Source organism: Grus americana, chromosome 2, assembly GCF_028858705.1.
Source record: "Grus americana isolate bGruAme1 chromosome 2, bGruAme1.mat, whole genome shotgun sequence".
Classification (NCBI taxonomy): Eukaryota; Metazoa; Chordata; class Aves; order Gruiformes; family Gruidae; genus Grus; species Grus americana.
In genome coordinates, this window is record NC_072853.1 from 57,210,022 (window position 1) to 57,228,419 (window position 18,398).

The 18,398-nt window shown below is 38.1% G+C and overlaps 1 protein-coding gene across 5 annotated transcripts in view; it reads right to left on the minus strand.

Moving 5' to 3' along the window:
• Positions 1 to 18,398, minus strand: part of PIEZO2 (piezo type mechanosensitive ion channel component 2) — a 322,106-nt gene that overhangs the window by 42,676 nt on the left and 261,032 nt on the right. For all 5 annotated transcript variants that reach the window (XM_054817484.1, XM_054817479.1, XM_054817482.1 and 2 more), the window contains 7 exons: positions 14,369 to 14,612; positions 13,062 to 13,158; positions 11,071 to 11,230; positions 9,074 to 9,163; positions 6,371 to 6,492; positions 5,479 to 5,550; positions 1,505 to 1,608 (listed from right to left, as the gene is read on the minus strand). In XM_054817484.1, the coding sequence (XP_054673459.1) occupies positions 1,505 to 1,608; positions 5,479 to 5,550; positions 6,371 to 6,492; positions 9,074 to 9,163; positions 11,071 to 11,230; positions 13,062 to 13,158; positions 14,369 to 14,612 (889 nt within the window). The remainder of the gene's footprint in view (positions 1 to 1,504; positions 1,609 to 5,478; positions 5,551 to 6,370; positions 6,493 to 9,073; positions 9,164 to 11,070; positions 11,231 to 13,061; positions 13,159 to 14,368; positions 14,613 to 18,398) is intronic.

Sequence of the window (18,398 nt, forward strand, 5' to 3'; positions counted from 1 at the left end):
CTTAGATTAATAGTTTCAGGACTGAGCTTTTAAAAACAAGACCAACCGAACAAAAAGCCCAAAACCCAGAGTAAATGAAAGAATCTTATTAGCTTCTGACCTCAATTTTAGAACTCTAAAATCTTAGTGCTTGGCACCAGCACATCTGAACAAAATGTCACCAGTTTTTTAAAAAATCAGCAGAAATAAGAATGCAAACTTTCCTCTACGCCTGCGTGAAAACCAAAAAGAAAAATGACCTAGAAATTTATTAGCCATTTTTATGGTCAAAGGTGAGTTAAATGCAAAATATCAGTGTAAATAATAGAAAATAAAACTTACTTATCACATTATTTTTCATCCAGATTTGTTTTGGCTTTTTTAGGGTCAGGAAACAATCTTTCCATGTCATTACCATTCAGGCAGTTTAACAAATGTAATCAGTTGGTAAAGTAATGTAAGGCACACTGTATCAATGAATTAAATAAAATATTTCTTCTTGTAATTCAGTAAGGGTGTCTGGGAAGCTTTGTTTGAAAGCTTTTGGCATAAGGAAGAGAAGACCATGGAGGCAGTTTCTTGCTCTTGCTTGGGCTGGGCTTTCAGTAGTGCACCAGCTCTGCAGTGACGTGAGTTTGCGTCTGGATGGGAATACTCATCTGCAAAAAGCTACCTGTTTGTTTAAGCTTTAAAAGTTGCAGACCTGAAAAAGTTCTGCGGTATTTCTGAAAATTCTTCAACAAGCAAATCTTACGAAGATTAAAGCAATCCTACAAGCATGAGTATTTCACTAACTTGTTCACCCAAGTTCTTCATTTAAGCCAGTGAATTCAATACCTGGTACTGTCTAACATCAACCAGTCTATATGTAGGAACCCAGTTAGGAAACTTCAGCTATCTTTTTAACATTACGATATCCTCTTACTTCCACAGAGTCTGTAATTTAAAATGCAAGCATATTAACTGACATTATCCTGAAAAAGAAAGGAGAGAAAGTGATGTGGTCTCCTTTTGTAGTTTAAAATGTTAAGCTCTTTATAACCGAAGGATATATTTCTCTGGTCCACTAGGATCAATAATTTAAAAAAAAATTTTTTTTTAAGTATGTATTCTTTTCCATGAAAAGTGGCTTATTTTGGGGATCATTTCTTCATGGAATGATAGCATCTACTCAAAGCCAGAAAACCACTGAAGCATTGTACAGCAGTGCCAGAGGCACGTCAGCTTCCTCACTTGTCTTCATTGTAACACAGAAAAAATAAAGCTCAGATTCTTAACCTTTGTTTTTGTATTTTTGTTTTCCTCAGGCATCAATGAATGAAGATATGATTTCACTATAGTTCCTGTAGGAATTTGGCAGTGCTTAAAATAGGCAAACTTGCATTTTAAATTGGCAAGAAATTTAATTTCCAATATTTTTCAGGTCTACTTTAGATGCACCGGCTGCTTTAACACATAGGCCTGTGTTATGAGAAGGCTATATTTTTTCCAGACATCAACTAGAAGGCAAACTACCATAAAGTACCTGAAATGCAGATTTTTTTCGAGGCTCTTCCTCTTCTTTTTTCTCCTCTTCCTCCTCCTCTTCGCTATCCGTCTCAAACAAATAATAATTTCCACTTCTGACCACTAAGTGAAACAAAATATTTTCTTATTTTTCTGAGAAGTTCTATTCTCAACTGCCCCAAGACCTATGAACAGCCAGCCAGTCATTTAAAAATTAATAACCAGGAGAGGTGAAAACAGAGAAGAAGCAAGATATGAAAAGTTCTCAGGCAATTCATTTGATGTCAGTCTGTAATACTTTGGGCATGAATGAGAGCTATACAAGAACTAAGGAAAACATCACCATGAGAAGAAAATGTAAAGAAAAAGCTCAAAGTATATCAAGTTACTAAGTTACTTTTTTTTTTTTTTTTTTAGAAAAAAATGGCAGTTAAGTCTAAATTAATTGAGAACTGATGGTTATTTGAGGGAGTAAAAAAAGCCCAGCAGGTAAGTAAATGAATTTACATGAACAGTACCACTGGACAAAAAATACAGAACTTCTCTTTAAAATGCTGAGGAATCCTTTAAACTATGGAATGGGATGGTATCAGTTAATGCTTTCTTCAAACATTTAAGCTTTGATGAGGTAATGGAAAACCTTGGTTTGTTTAAAACAAATCACTTGGATTCTATTAACGTGATCGCAAATGAGTTTCAATTTTTTGCCCATGGATTCAGAAAGATTCTGAAACCTTGACACAGTAAAGATGCACAGTGAATAAGCTAGGCCTTATATCCTTGAACAGAAGCAATGTTTTTATTTCTCAGATGGTAACAGGCCTACATGAATGAACAAGGGAAACAAAAGAAATGAAAAATAAGGTAATGAGCAAGAGAAAAATCAAAATCACAGCATTACATTCAGCAGTGAAAACTGGTAAATAATTTCCACATTTAAGCTGAAATATTTAAAGGAACAGTTACTTAGATGAAATGTCACACAATCTGGAGCAATACATATTTATATTGAAAATTGTATTTAACCCTCATTATAGGTTTCTGGAAAAGTAACAATTGCTTTAATTCAATCATACCTTGAATTCTACACAGATCCTCTGTGCACAGATGACCATGCATAACTACGGTAGAAACCTCAAGGTAAGCACACTGTCAAATTTGCCAGCACTCTATTGGATCATAACTTTAGCAGCTAAAACTCCCTCACAGAGCAAATTTTGTGCCTCATGTGTCTAGTTATGACTTTTGACATCAATGAACACCCTGCAGAGGGACAGAGAGTCCACTTCAGCAGTTCTAATTGCTGAACTGAGGTGAAAAGAAAGTTTGGAAATTTCTTGGATTGAGCAAATTAATTATTTGGTACAGGGCCTTCTAAGAATGCCCATTTAAAATGTATTCAAGAGATGAACATATTTTAAAAGCCAGTAGTCGCCAGTTCTCTTTCATAAAGAAGTATCTTATAATCAGCAACAGAAATTGTCCACACAGAAAATCAGCAGGATAAGGTCTGATATCTAGGGGGTACCTCTACTGCAGTGCAGTTCCTTGAAGTCTCAGAGTAGCAGCCGGTCAGACTTGGAACGCCTGAGCTGGCAGCAAACAAATCTACAGTGATCTCTCTCCAAAATTTTTAGGTTAAAGTGTATCTGAGGGGACACTAATGTAGCAGTTACATCTCTTTTACAACTAAAGAGGGAGGTATGATTGAAAAGCAATAATGCATTCTTGCACACATCAAAATGGAACAAGAAGTCTGTCAGTCACCTGCAGGGATTAATAAAAAGACCAAATTTTACTAGTAAGATAATTCATGGCCAGACTGGACTTGAGGGCCCCCTCCCCTACTACAAAATGTGACTTTCTCCTACTGAGAAAAGGGAGTTGCAGGCTTTTCTTGTGGAATGAGATGGAGGAGCCATCATCTACTTGTGCCCAGAGCAAAGTGGTCCCCAGGACAGCTGTGAGCACCATCTTTTGCACTCCATCAGACACAACTCTGTGCCCCAGGAGAAGCTGAGGACCTTGAAGCATGTGGCCCTAACTACTGCTGATCTTTGTGAGGTTCCATATGTAATCCACAAGCGCAGGAGGAACCAAACCTCCCTGCAAGGGGGAGCATGAGTGAGTGTCCATGAGGAAATCCTCACTGATGTTTCCCATCTGTTCTGCTCAGACCCAAATTCATGACTGTGTTTTAATTCTTGTGATATACAAAATGAGGTACCTTTCTGTAGAATAAAATTGTAACACGTGGTATAAAAATAACAATAAAAATCTAAATTAAGGATCAGAACTGGCATAAAACCTCAAGCTTCAGCGACCTCAGTATACACATATATACAGTCACAGCCACCAACCCACGTGAGAGAGAAACAGCCACGTGCAGCAGAATGCTGCAGGGTTACAGCACAGTGTTTCAAGAAGAATAGATGCGGAATACCAGTCTATTTCCAGTTTGTATGCCTGTGAACACCTACTGTAAGTACCATGGTTCAGTGATGGTGGATGCAAGCCACATGGCAGGCAACCACTGTTTGCAGGATCAGAGTCTGTGATGTTTCCCACAAGGTTTTGCATTATTGCAATAAATGATTTCAAGAATGCTCACTGTTTAGATACTAAAACACAAGTTGCCACCTAAGAACATTAAATAATGAGGGTGAAATAAGTAAAAGCCAAAGTCAATGTCTCTCTTTGAACAGTTGTTCTTATTACAAAACCAGTGGTGAATAGAGACCATATCCCATTCCTTCAAAATCATCATAGCTTGAAATTCTACAGTAAAAACTCATAAATTATAGTTTTGATCGGTATTGTTGTTCTTAATGAAACTACAGGGCAAGAAGTTTATTTTCATAGGACTTTTGAAAAGGGATAGGTCTCTCTAAAGTGGCAGTGTGCCCTTTAGAAAAATAAAAATAGAGGCACAGTTTAGTTGTGACTTGATAGAAATAAGCATACGACATCCTGTTAAATGCTGTTGGCAAATATATATGCTGGAGTTATAAATAAACATATGTAGGTAAATGAAGGAGTATGTAGTTGTGTAAAAGTTACTTGGAGTAACGCTTTTAAACGAAATGACCAAGCACAATACAGACATTGATATTTAACTCTGGTCAGTGCTATACACTTGAATATTTTTTAAATCCTCAGAGGTTTTTAAATAGTTCATGTCTGATTTCCTGCAACAAAGATCCAATAGGAGGATATCTGATTTGAGATTGCAATCTACTCATTTTTCTTGTTTTACCCAATCCATAACGTAGGGAAGGACTCTACCATATGCCTGGACTTGGCTTCAAACAAATTAAAATATCATAATGCAGTAATGATATGAGTGATACAGGTTAATAATTTCTTGTGCACGAGGCTGAATATATTTTTGCTTTCAGATAAGCAAACAAACAAACAAAAAAAGGAAATAACAAAACAACTGGCATCAACAGTACATTAAAGTGTGATCAGAGATATTCAGCTGAGCTCTACACAGCTTAGTCCTGGGAATAGTCTTGCTGCCTTACTGCGGTACTCAGATTTCTACAGCTGACAGTAGAATGACTGATGAACCATAAAAAAGATGTATGATGTGTGTATATGAAAAAGAAATTATGACTAATCTTAGAATGCATTGGCAAAGCTTCACCTTCACATTTTTAAATATATTGTGCTTTGCAGTAGGGGGGAGTTGAGACTTTTCAGGCCAAAATAGATTCTTTCTGGCACATGTTTATCTGATGTGATGTTTTTCTAAGAATGCCCAAAGTATCATGAGCTAGCTATGCTTCCAACACACAGAAGTTCAAAATATGGTTAAACTCACTCCTTGAAGATTTGGAAGTAGAAGTCATTGTTGAAAAAAATAAGCCTTCTATCAAGTCACAATCGTAAAATCAGGCATAAAACAAACAGGTCATGGCAATGCCTTCATTCTGGTCAAGGATATAAGGGTTAAATCCACATATTTGTAAGATGATTGAGAAAACCTACTGGAAGCATGATCAACCCAAGGCCGCCACCACAGCTTTTTTTTGCCCTTGGCTTTCTCTTTGTCTGCTTCTCCTAAAATAAAATATGTCCAAATATTAATTTTACAAAATGAGAAACATGTTTCTTACACTGATTAATAATTTTTAATTTCTCTCAAAAGAGCTAAAATTTCATGAGCACATCAGATGTCAGATCTACTGAATACATTCAATATTAAAATCATCCAGAAGCGTGACCACTAAGCAGAAATACTCTACTCTGGTTTATGCAGCAGTTAAAAGAGCATTCTACTCTAAAACAGCTAAAAAGTTCAGTTTTGTGTTTTAAAACATATAGTCGCAGCTGACTGTAATTTCAAGAAGAAAATATTTCCCCCCCTCTCAAATCCCCTTACATTTGAGACTCCAAAAATTTCAAATCCACTAAGTGCTGATCCCAAGTCAGTGCTAGAAATGTGGCCCTAGATAGGTATCATTTTACCTGTTCCCATGTTTTAAACAACATTTAAAAGTATACAAACATTTCAGTGACTGAAAAAAACCTCACAGCATCCAGAAAACACTGCTGGAAAAATGTGGATGCTACCTATTGGTAACACTGTGGTTTATAGATAATGACTTTGTCCAAAACAATCCTCTGCTGCTACTCCGCAATTTGCCAACAGCCTGAACTTAACCAAAAGTAACCTCAAATTAGACCATTTTCTCTAAACCTTCTTGCAGTACAAAATGCCAGATTTTTTGGGCTGAATCAAGCTCCAAACTGATACTCAGCTAACAACCTGGTTACATGCTGACAGTTTTGAAGAGCAATTTATCACTTGTCCAACTATTAGGTCTATTAGGTCCTTAGTGCTCAACTGCAATTATGGTACAACAATAGCTAATGGTACCTTCGTCATCTTCTTCAGAAACCTTCCGAATCTCTGGCCCCTCTGAGGACTCCTGGGTCATGCTTAGCATCCTCTCTTTACCCTTTTTGTATTTTTGTTGCCTGGCTTTGATGCGATCCATTCTAGCAAAAGCAATAATCTTATTAGATTCACATCTTCACCCTTTTTGACTCACATTGAAAAACAAGTGTTAAATACATACACACACACACACTCCAACATTTCTAAATGAAATATCCCTTCCACATTGTCATTAATCCTGGCCTTAAACATAAGGAGTTAAATGGCTTTGAAGGGGCTGGCTGGAAGGGTCAAGCCTAGACATTTGCTCACTGGTCAGTAAGAGCTGGGTTGCCTGTTATCACATGGCTGTTTTGCCTGCTCCCCCTCAACTATCTTATTATCATTTAAAACTTAAAGAATTGCTGTCAGGAGCTGCAGTACAGCAAAAGAAGCTCTGAGAAAAAAGGGCTTTGCCTAATGCAGTGGTTTTCCTGAAACTTGCCACTCTGAACCAGGGATGTGGCTGTTCCTGCACTATTTGTGCTACACCTTCGTCCCTTAAGCTCTCATTTGTTCCACATATCTGGAAATACAGAGCACTTAAACTGGTTCAGTTTTGTCCAGATGTAGGCAAGCCTTCAATTCTCCTTCTTGCAATCCTGTAAAGTTAGCATAATCTGGTCTTTTAAGACTTGTACTTTTTCATGGTTTGAAAAATGGTAGTAAAAAAAATATGAAATCAACAGGAGTAAGTTCTTTCAATACAACTGGATTCACTAATTTCAGCGATCAAAATGCACTTAAATATTTTTATTAGTTTGTCCATTTGTTAGAGAAGAACCACCCACTAGCGAGGGAAAATCTTTCACCTCAGCTATTGTTCAGCAGATGATTAGATTTCTTTCCCTGTCATTCATCTGCTGCTGAAGTTACACTATGTCAGTCAGGACAACTTGGTTGTTCAAAACTTATGGTTGTGCTGATGGTTCTCTTCATCCTAACCAGCCTAAACTGCATGAAATACTGATGCACATTATTGAATGAAATAAGACAAGCATCCTCTATTGTTGAAGTCAGACATCCTGCAAATATAAACTAGTAATTTTTAGACAAACACAGATTAGCTTTGGCATTATTGCAAGCAGTATCATCTCCTTGATCTTAAACTCTGCAGAACAACAGAAAAGAATGATTTGCAGGATAGGCATATCCTGTCAATTGGGATAAGATTGATTCAAGCACAGAGCAGCACCAGCCACAGCCCAATACATCATCTGGTAGGAAAGCCCAGGCATGCAGGTAGGGAGCATGGTCCCTGCAGCCTTCTCATGCTTCTTCAGTTATGCAGGTGTGGAAGATCCTGTCAGGAGTGGGCTTTAACATCTGGTTAGGAAGCAGTTATGGCTTTTCACGCATGGTGGTGGAGGATCTTTGAAAGCTTTGTGTAGTTATTAAACAGGTGTTTAATAACTGGCTGCACTCAACACAAAGCAGAGTGGCTTACTGGCTTTAAAAAGAGAAAGGATCTCCAGGCTAGTTAAGCTGAATACAAATATTTTCAGTGAAGGTAAAGATACGTATTTTGTACTCAAACACTAGAGGAGGAACCACAAATGAAACAGGAGCAACAGGCACCCAGCAAATTTTACCAGGAATACAGATATAGAGAACAAAAACCTAATAATGGTAAAGTCAACGAGAATATTGTCATCCATTGCAGCAGGGCCAGGATGTTACTCAGCTTCCTCAGCCCAAAGGGATTTCAGGCTATTTAGGTGGCTCTTACCTACAGCTTCCCTAAGTAGGCCCCTGGCTGTTCCAATTTCTGGAGTTTTTTTAATGCAGTTCCTGTGTCTCAGTCTCCTATTTTCTAACCACCTAGGCTTGCACCTTCAAGTGAGACAGGGTTCGTATGGCACCTCTGATTAGTAATCTGCCTACCCTTTTCATGAGTTTCTTAGGGGATTTGCATTTGACTGTCCTACTCTTCTGAGAGATGGGGAGAGACAAACTGAGAGAACAGGTTAGATAATTAGTGGAAGAAAAGAAAGAGGAAAAAAGACAGATTTTATCCCTTTATTTCATCTGCACTGCATGCATTTGTACTACACAAAACAGGATAACCTGAACCTACTATTGAGCTGGACCTCTAACAGAGAAAAAGTACAGCACAGATACAGATCATCTCTTAAAGAGAAGACTATATGGTCATGTTGCTGTGATACTCAGGTGTGGAACAGTTAAAAGCTGATCTTCTTAACCTGTCATCATTGGATTTCTAAGGTTTACAAGAACCTTCAGAATAAGCAGGAGGGTTCACATCTTCTCTCTTGATTTATAGAAAACATCTGTTTCCATTACAATTTCAGGCTTACTGAGGAGCAGGTAAGTCAGTACATTCCACTCTGACTCTTTATATTAATCTCACAACTTTTCGTCTTAGAAATGTAATTCTATGTTTAAATGAAAGTTTAGATTCTGCAGTATATTGTCTTTTTGGGAAAGATGATTCTAAAAGTACATAATATTGGAATATCTCAGATCTCTGAATGCCCAGAGAGCAATTTTTGTAATTGCAAAATCATACTTCAAAACCTAATCAGCATTTCTATAAAAGAAGGTGCTAGATAAATACCAACAATCGGTGAAATACATGCATATGTATGTGTGTATATATATATAAATACATTAAATACATACTGTCTTTTCAGTTGATCCATTGATTTTTTTTCCTCTTCAATTCTTGCCTTTACAGCCTTGACAATTGTAGCCTGGAAAAGCTCAGCACCCCTACAGCAGAAATGGGGACAGAAGAAAGGAAAAAAGGAAACATTAAATGTTTCTAAGTTTCCCTTATGCCATCTAATCACAGACAACTTTGTGCTCCCTCTCTACACGACCCCATCTGCATAAAACAAAACTAATCCAAGGCCTGAAAGAAATAATAAATTACTCCAGAAAACTAATCTGTTTACAGTCAATTGTTTCAAGATCTGGGACCAAACGCTGTGATCCCCTCTCAGCCCTGTAAGTTCCTCTCGCAGCTGTTGAAGGAATTCAGGTTCTAGTTCTGAAGAACACAGAACACAAGTGGGTTCAAGGCTGAGCCAGGACTTCTTGCACACCTCCAGGATTTGGTCTTTATAGTCATTTCAGTGTTATAATCACCTTGTGCCTCTGCCTCAGCCCCCTGGAAGTTGTGAGCAAAGTTCAGCTTTATCCGGGGCCATGAAGAACATAGCTTCAGCTTCACTTTTACCCTCTGAACACTACAGTGCTTTCAATCTGATGACACAAACCCTTGAACAAGTTTCTAGTGTGCTAGAAGAATATGACTTCTAACTGCATTTCATTAGAAATGTAATTGACTCATTGATTTGGATATCCAGATCACATGTCTTAGCCATTCTTCATTATTCATTCATCAGCTCCTGAAGACTCTCAAAGACCCTCAAAGTCTCTCTCAAAGAAGTAGCACAGATTTAAAGCCTTTCCTTTGTCAGGAATTCAGTAAGAACAGCTATAGTTTCAGAAGTCCACTTCTAATTAATTTTTCAACTACATTTTCTGTGAGATTAATCATTCTTCCATGTAATAAGCAGGATAACCACAATGACATTTTTTCAAAGGAATACAGTCAAGACTGGGCATCATTACTGTCCCAAAGTTGTGGTAAAATACAACAAAGAAGGACATGTTCTCCTCAGCAACTTCATCACTCCTAAATTCTTACGGACTATTGAAAACTGTCACTCGATCCTCATTGTTATTGTTTCAATCACAATTTAATCTTTTTTAGTTGAGTTATTTGTATTTCACAATATTAACTTTAACTAGAAGACAGGCTCAGACCGTGCTGTCTGAATCCTGACCTTCTCCATTGTCCACATAATTCAAAGCTTGGATTTTAGCAAGGCAAACAGCTAACTAAAAAAATTAATTATATCACTATATCTATATTACCCTCCTTCCTGTAATATCGTGGTACTTCCTGGTCATTAATACATTCATCTTTACAAAGCTCCTGACGTAGGCTAGTATGTCTCCACTTCTGCCGCCGGAGAAATCACTGAGATTAAAACCAGAATTTCATTCCTGATCTGCCTTCTGATTAAAAACCAGAAGAATGGTTGTGTTAGTGATAGCTATGAGTGGATGCTTGTGGGGAAGTATAAGTAACAGGCCCAAAGAGGGTGTTACTTCCTTGCCACAGCTAATCAGTGTTCAGTGATGTGACACTTCCCGAGTGCCTTCCTGATGGTCAGATGTCATAACTTTCCCGTATTTTTCCACATGTGACATTTTTTGAGTCTTGATTTCTAAGGTCCATTGTCTCAAACAGGCTCTGATAGCAGAGTGTTCTCTTTCCAAGGCTTAGAAACTCTGGCATTCACTCTCATACATATTGATGTTGAGAGAATGCTGCAACACACACCAACTTTCACAGCTTTTAACATCGGCTATGAGAGCAGCAGATGGTGTTTGGTAGGAAAGATGGTTTAATTTCTATCAAGTTCTCTTTTAATTTGTTTTTTCATGTGTGTTTTTTCAGAGTTGGGTTTGCAATTATGAATTTAGCATGGATTGTTTAAATTAATGTTAAAGCACCCTTTGGTACTACCTATCATAAACAAATAAGTACCATAGACATGAGAGACTTGAGCTGTTTCGTTTAATCTTTTAAAACTTTATGTTACCTTGATGCTAGGATCTGAGAAGCTTTTATATCTGCAACCACATGTAGGAAGTAGTAACTCATGAAGACTCTTCTTTGCAGCAGCAGGAAAGCAAAACATATACTGTCCCAAATGATTCCTGCTTCTCCACTGGGCAGTTTACAATCTAAATTGTTGGTAGCTGGAAAAAGACACCATCAGCATAAGGACTGTTGTATTAAGTATTCTTTTATAATGTTTAATCAAGTAAATAGTCTTAGCCTTTAAAATTATTTGAATTGAGGTAATTTAATTACATTTTTCTTAAGAAAACTGACATGCATTTCCATTTAAAGTACACCATATTTTCTTTTACAGCAAACTGGAAAGCTTCCAACAATGCGATATCCCATGAAAACTGAGAATTCACTAAAAGTGAACCATTTGCAAACAAATTCGCCCTATCCTAATAAGTACTTGAAAATAAAGAATGGGGAAAAAATATTTTTTTGTTAGCCTGAAATATTTTATTTCAGTATTTTTTAAAATGACTTTTCAACTTTTTTTTTATTTCAAAGTGACTTTTTGCCTCATTTTTCTATTAAGAACACTATCAATATGAAAAAGAAGTGGTTTATTTTTGTCAAAATAATTTTTTGACTGCCACCACCTAATATTTTTATTTTTCCTCTCCACAACTCAATTCAATGTTTCTTTCCATTGCATAAGAGAAAAAATATTTGAAACCACAAAACTGCTTCCTTTGGAGTAGGAGGAGGCAGGCAAAGAGGAAATCCCATTCCTCATACCTCTAGATTTTGGCTTGGGCTATTTCTTTCTTCTTCTCTTTCTTTATTCTCTAGAAGACAGTTCTCTTGGGGATATTAAAAAATTAAAACTGGGTTTTGTGGAGCTAGACTGTAAACTAAATGGCCTATGCTGCCCTATAGAAGGGAGCAGAAGGACTCAAGGGACAGACTCTGGCTGAAAGCTGGCTTTACAATCCAGCAAACCAGTCTAATAGGTCTGGAAGGTCAAGCTCCAAGAGCTTCAAAGCCTGCTGTGCCCATCCCCTGGGGAGTCAGAAACCTGTGTCTAAGTTTCTGTTGTGGCTCAAAAAGTTTTGGATAACACAAGAACTACTGGGTAGCATTTATCTTGTGAATTTGTGTCTTCGTATTTCCTTTCTTTTCCCCTACTCTCCACTTTTCTATGAGGATCTGAAATGAAGACAGGAATTTAGAACTTTGCTGCAGACTCATTAGGATGAAACAGTTCTTTAAATTCAGCAAAAGAAAAAACACTGAAGAAAAAATCAGGTCTTTTCAAACCATCAATCCAGGGTGTCAGGACGAAGTAGAACCAAATTAATAGCTTACTGAGAGGTGAAGTGTCTTGCTCGCCCATACTTTGTTCCTCCCTTCTCTCACCTCCATCCACATAGACTATCCACTCCCTCCCTGTTATCACCACAAATGTAAGCGTAATCATAAAAAAAAATTGACTAAACTCACTATGCCTGCAAAAATTACCACTTTTATGCTTGCTTAGCCTCAGCTCAGTGAGCTGAACTGGTTTACCCTTTGAGCAACTGCACGTAAGACCTGGCAGACAGTGGGAGTCTGCAGCTGGGCAAAGGTGCCCTCTCCTTGCAGTGATGGTGAGCTCACACTTTAGCTCCAGTTGTACAGTGAAACCATACCCTCAAAGTATCACATCATCTGCATGTACAGGGAAATTGTGTTAAGCGCTGGTATCACCACATTGTTCATTTACAGCAAACACTGGTTGTGGGTATGTGTGGGGGGGTGTTGATATTCTCTCAGTATATATGTCTCCTTTGGCTCTGTGAAATGTTTTCAATATTCTTTCTTGGTAGTCAATATAAGATCAAGCTGTATCAACTGAACTTTCAGGTACGATGTTTTCATAAGGTAATATGTCAGGAGGGGGCACCACTTAAATATGGTAGAAGATTTTGAAGGTGATTCTTTGTTTATAGAAAATTATGAAGAAAAGTGAGCTGTACTTACGAATACGGTAGCCTTTAACTGTACAAGCCAGGCTAAATGCCTGAATCAACCAGCAACTATTCTTAATTAATGATTCAATGTAGCCACATGCTCCTATCTGGAAAGTAAAACAACAGTTTCATATAATAAAACATAACAGAAATAAAAATAAGAAAAGTATTGCACCTCTTTACATTACATGAGAATATTGTGACTGCCATGGGCTGTATTATATCTCATTAGTAAAACAGAGATTAGAAGAAAGAGTGTCTTTACCAGTGACACACATCAACTTTAGAGAGCAAGAATTTGTTCTTTTGATTATCAGTGAGATAGGAGGTACGTGGGTTTTGTTTGTGTTTTTGCAGAAAAAGTGATCCGTCTGGTACATGACGCAATGCGACAGCTAAGCAACTTTTACAAATCACCAACTGAATCTTGCAAACACACGTGAACAAGCCTAGCACACGTGTAGCTCCACTGAATTCCCAAGCATAAAATGAAGCACATATGTAAGCATTCAGAACATTTGCAAATTCAAACCACCCATAAATCAATTTTATTTCAGTACAGTGACTTATATAAATGTTAAAAGAAAAATGTCTGCTTTTTGCAGTCCAGCACTAAAAATGTTCAAAGCTAAAAAGCAATTGCCAGGAATAAATCTAAATTTATCTTTCGAAAAGTTTTAAATAACTGGCTTGTCTCAATCACCTATCAGTGCCACTGCAAGAATCCACTCTAAAGAGTTAATTAATGTAAGAAAACCTTTAATATTTTGCGGAAGAATTTGACATTTAATTATCAAATATGTCTGTTTTCACCTGAATTTCACGCTAGTTCTAAAGGCAACAGGAACGCAGTTTGTAATTCTGTAGTCAACTTCACTAATTACATTACATCACATGACAACCGCATCTAGTACTAGGCTTGAAAATTCTAGTTTTAAATAAAAAGTTTAAATAAATGTGCACTATTTATTGACAGTATGACTAATCTTGCACTTCTTACTCATTTCTCACTCCACTGAGATTTTCACAAGACTTCTATGGAGGAACTTTACTAGGCAAAGAATCTGGCCCTTTGAAAATAGCTTGTAAGCTTTCACAGAGCCTGACTGAATACAAGGGTGCACATTTTCCTATAATGTATATGCATTACCATTCCCTGGATATGCACTTGCAGTTTCTGAATTAAAACGGAGCCTGCTTTGCACTTATAGAAGGCTGTGGTCCTGAAAAAGGATTTTTAATGACCATTCAACACACTGTGCACACTTCCAATGAAACCAAAATGCTGAAGGCAGAGGAAAGGCAGCAGCTGCTTACCGACAGGATGTTCTTCATTGTGATCACGAAGACGTTGTAGGCAATCAGCCAGTCCCAGTAACGCAAAATGCTCCTGATGGGCTTCAGCAACAGATCTCCGCCAAACAGAAGGAAATAAAAGCAGGCTACCAAGTAGCCCATGCAGAATATGCTGATCCTTGTGGTTCCGGTTATGAAGATTATAGTAAGCACAAACCAGAAGAGGTAACTAAATATTATCACCTTATACATGTCTAAGTAGGACCTGGAGGTGAAAGAAGGAGAAAAAGTTACCATTTTCTGAGGGCAATGCTGCCTTTTGTCTGCTTGTGCTACTGGCCGACACTTGTGCCTCAGGTCTGCTGAGCATTCTCATCCCATTTCAGCATTTGGGCACTGGCTTAAGACTAACACCAAGGTCAGTAGGTCTAGCTCAGTCACAGGTCTGCCTGGCTTATATACTCAATTCTAGCTCGTTCATGTGCATAAGCACCTTGCTACACCTGGGTAGGGCATTTTGCATCATGCAGGATCAAGCCTTGTATCATGAAAAGGAGGAAAACATGTTCTCACACCAAACTTCAAGACAGAATGATATTATCTGGCAATGATATTACATGCAATTTAAAGGCTATCTGAGATCATCTATTAAGAAGTCTGAGCAATACTATAGCAAATGTATCTTCAAAAGCCAGCTACAGTACTCCGCTGCAAACAATTCTGTATTTATTGATGACTACTGGGAATTTAGTCTGGTTAAAAGCCTAGTTTTCAAAGACAGCTGCTAAAAATATCTTTCTCCAATGAAAGATTTTACAGATCAACTGTAAAATTTTTGAGCGGTAAAGAGTTTCTACTGAATGTAAATGTGATAGAATTTACAGAGATGTTTGCCAGGAAGCTACGAGACAGAGTTATCTGAAATCAGCCTGGCCCACAGTGGGAAAGAGTGAGAAACAATTTGGTATTTTCAGATTCCTTAAAATCTTGACTTAATATTGACTCAGTGAGCTTTCAAATAAGAATATCTGCCAAAGGCAATACTGAATACTACATATAGCTAAACACTGCAAAACCAACTAATTCTTAGTTTAGTGTTTTGATTCCAGATGTAACTGTGTTTTCAGGGTCTGTTCACCCAGGCTGCGAAACTAGATTTGTCAGGAAACGAGGCAGGGAGACAGCACTATAGGAATACACATAGACCTAAGCCAAACCATGTAAGGAGTAAATGAACTAAATGCACTGTATGAAGCCACATAAAAAGGCCCCTGCTGCTTGATGTTCTTGGGCTCAGAACTTTCTAGGAGTGTATATTTATAGTCCTACATTTATAGGCCTGTATTAAACATTTCACTTGCCGAAGCCAACCAGAGAGGCATTTAACGAAAGGTAATGAGAAAGCCCCTTTATGTTTATTTCCCACAAACATTTAAGAAATTTATGGATACTGCCTGCAAAATCTAAAAATATCATGACTTTAGAGATGCTACTGGGTTTAGGGTGATAAAACATTAACAAAGAATCTATACACACTGGCAAAATAAAGAAGCGGAAGACATCAGTTGAACAGGTCTTCACTAACTTAATATGCACTGGAAATGGTGCTCTCACTGTTTCTCCAGAAAAAAACCACCATAATATTTGGTGTTCCTTTAATAATAACTATTGATGTGTGGGACGGCTAGGAAGAGATCACTTTCCTGATATTGCTCTAACAATTGCAATATTTCAAAAATCTTGTCCTCTGCTACCAACAAAATGCATCAGCATCTTTTGAGATAAGCCCAAAATGGAACTGAATTGATCAAACAAACAAGGACTCTGACTCTTAAGACAACTGGAGCTGGTTGGATCCAAGCTTTCCAACTTATACACATGGCATTCGGTAGAGTCACAGTCCAACAGCAGATGCCAGCCTCAGATTAAAACTTCCAGAAATTAGAGAGAATATTAAAAGGAAGACAGGAATTTATGGGGTTTTTTTACTATAATGTCAAACATTTGCTACATTTTAGCAGTCATATAAAATATTAAATACATCTTTTCTCATTTTCAAAATATACATAATAGCACTGGACATCTCTAAACCAAGCACACAACAATACTGGATGTAAAGAAAAGCATCTCAAGAGGCAGGAGGCAATACAACTATGTCAAGTGACAAATGATGTAGTTCTTAGAGATGGAAATCATTCTGGTTTTTATAACTATGCAATTACAAGCAAGCCCAAACATAAAAATGGCTCCCAAGAATTCACCCTGAAGTGGACATCTTACAAAATGGTGTTTGAACAAGTCAACCAGGGCACACCTAACCAATGAATATCACCAACCATTCCAGGTTCCCGTGTGCTCACCCAAGAACAATGCCACACTGAACGCAATGGACAGAACTACACTCGAGTAGTCTCAAGTAGATAAAAATATTCCTGAAATCACACTTCTTTCAGCTGCAACATGCCAAAACTCCTTGTCTGTTACAGCGTGGAGTCATGCATCCCCCTAATTTTCATCAATTGTTTATAATGATATAGGTAGGTCCAGTGCTGTAAGAGCAAGAACAAAGAACTGTTTTGGGGGGGAAGTTCTCAACATATGGCCTCTCAAATCACTTGACAGGTTCTCAGATGCAAATCTTTAAATTCTGCCTCAAACCCCAGGAAGTTAGGAAGTGAGGAGTTTCAGTTCCTTGCTCTGGAGATTACAGTGCAACAGTGGGAGGCTGAAGCACAAAGCCAACCCAACAGCTAAAAAGACCCTACACAAATCCAGAAGGTCAGTCAGGGTGCTTACCCTATGTTTGAAAACTTCATCACAGACAGCAGAGTCTTGGATAGCATATAACATAATTTTATGCTTTCAGTGCAGACCACACAGATCATTAGTTTAATGACATGTAAACCTTCCAAACCTCATCTTCTAAGTGGTCTTTAAATCCACATCCAGTCACAGAGAGGAGAGGCCACCCTCAGGATGTGGTATTTGACAATACACCCAGGAAGCAGCTGCTTCCCAAGGAGACAGTCCCGCTCCCTTCAGCCCCCCAGCTCTCAGTTCCAGCCCCTTCTTTGCCTTTGGCTCTTTCAATCAGTTTAAAGAAGCAGATCTTCAAAAGCCTATTTATTTTGGGGTAGGACAGAAGGAACAGATATTTTTCTGCCCATTCAGCCTACGAACCTTACTCGCTGCTGGTATGATGAATGCAAAGGTGGCAGTGTGTAGCTGAGGGCCAGGAATACAGCCACACATCTGAGGAAGATTATCCACTACACCAAGAGCATCAAACTATGGCTTTTCATAGCACAATAACCTCTGAATGAGAAAATACACAGAAGAAACCTGAAAGATGAATGAAAAATGAAAAATACTGATTTGCTAGCTGTGTCATTAGCAGAACCCACTGATACTCTGGATAACATTTTGGAAAAATTTACTCTATCACTTTGCTCAAAACCAAGGAAGGCAAAGTCTTAAGTTCATTCCACCCATCCATCAAAGCTATTGTAACCTCAGATGGCTCGCCATATCAGATGATCTGCTTTTCTTTACTAAAGCTTTATTAGTCTTATCATGATTACTTCAATATTTTATTTCCACAGGAATTAATTTTTAACTGTAATACAATCCAGCCTGTTGCAAAAGATTGCTCTAGGTGTAGTTGTTTTCCCGGCATGCTTAATGATGTGTTTGGCTGTGGCCAGTCTAGCGTCCGGACTGCTGCCTGCCGGCACAGAGAGGTGCTGATGCTGCAGCCGATAACCCCTTTGAGAAAATGTGTTTGTCCTCAGCCAGCGCTTTGAAGTTTAGGGAAAGAACACTCTTCTGCTTACACACTGATGAGAAAATACTGTGCTGTTGCACTGACTGAATACAGCTCAATGCTTCTTCACGCTGGAGGAGCTGCTGTTACGTCGCTTCATTGCCTTCCCTTACTAGCCATCTGTTTTGCTTTGAGTGTGGCTTGCCACCTCCATGTAACTCCAGGGCTATTCGTGCAGATCTCCTCTGATGACCACCTTCTCCCTCTCCTTCAGGCATATTATCCCTA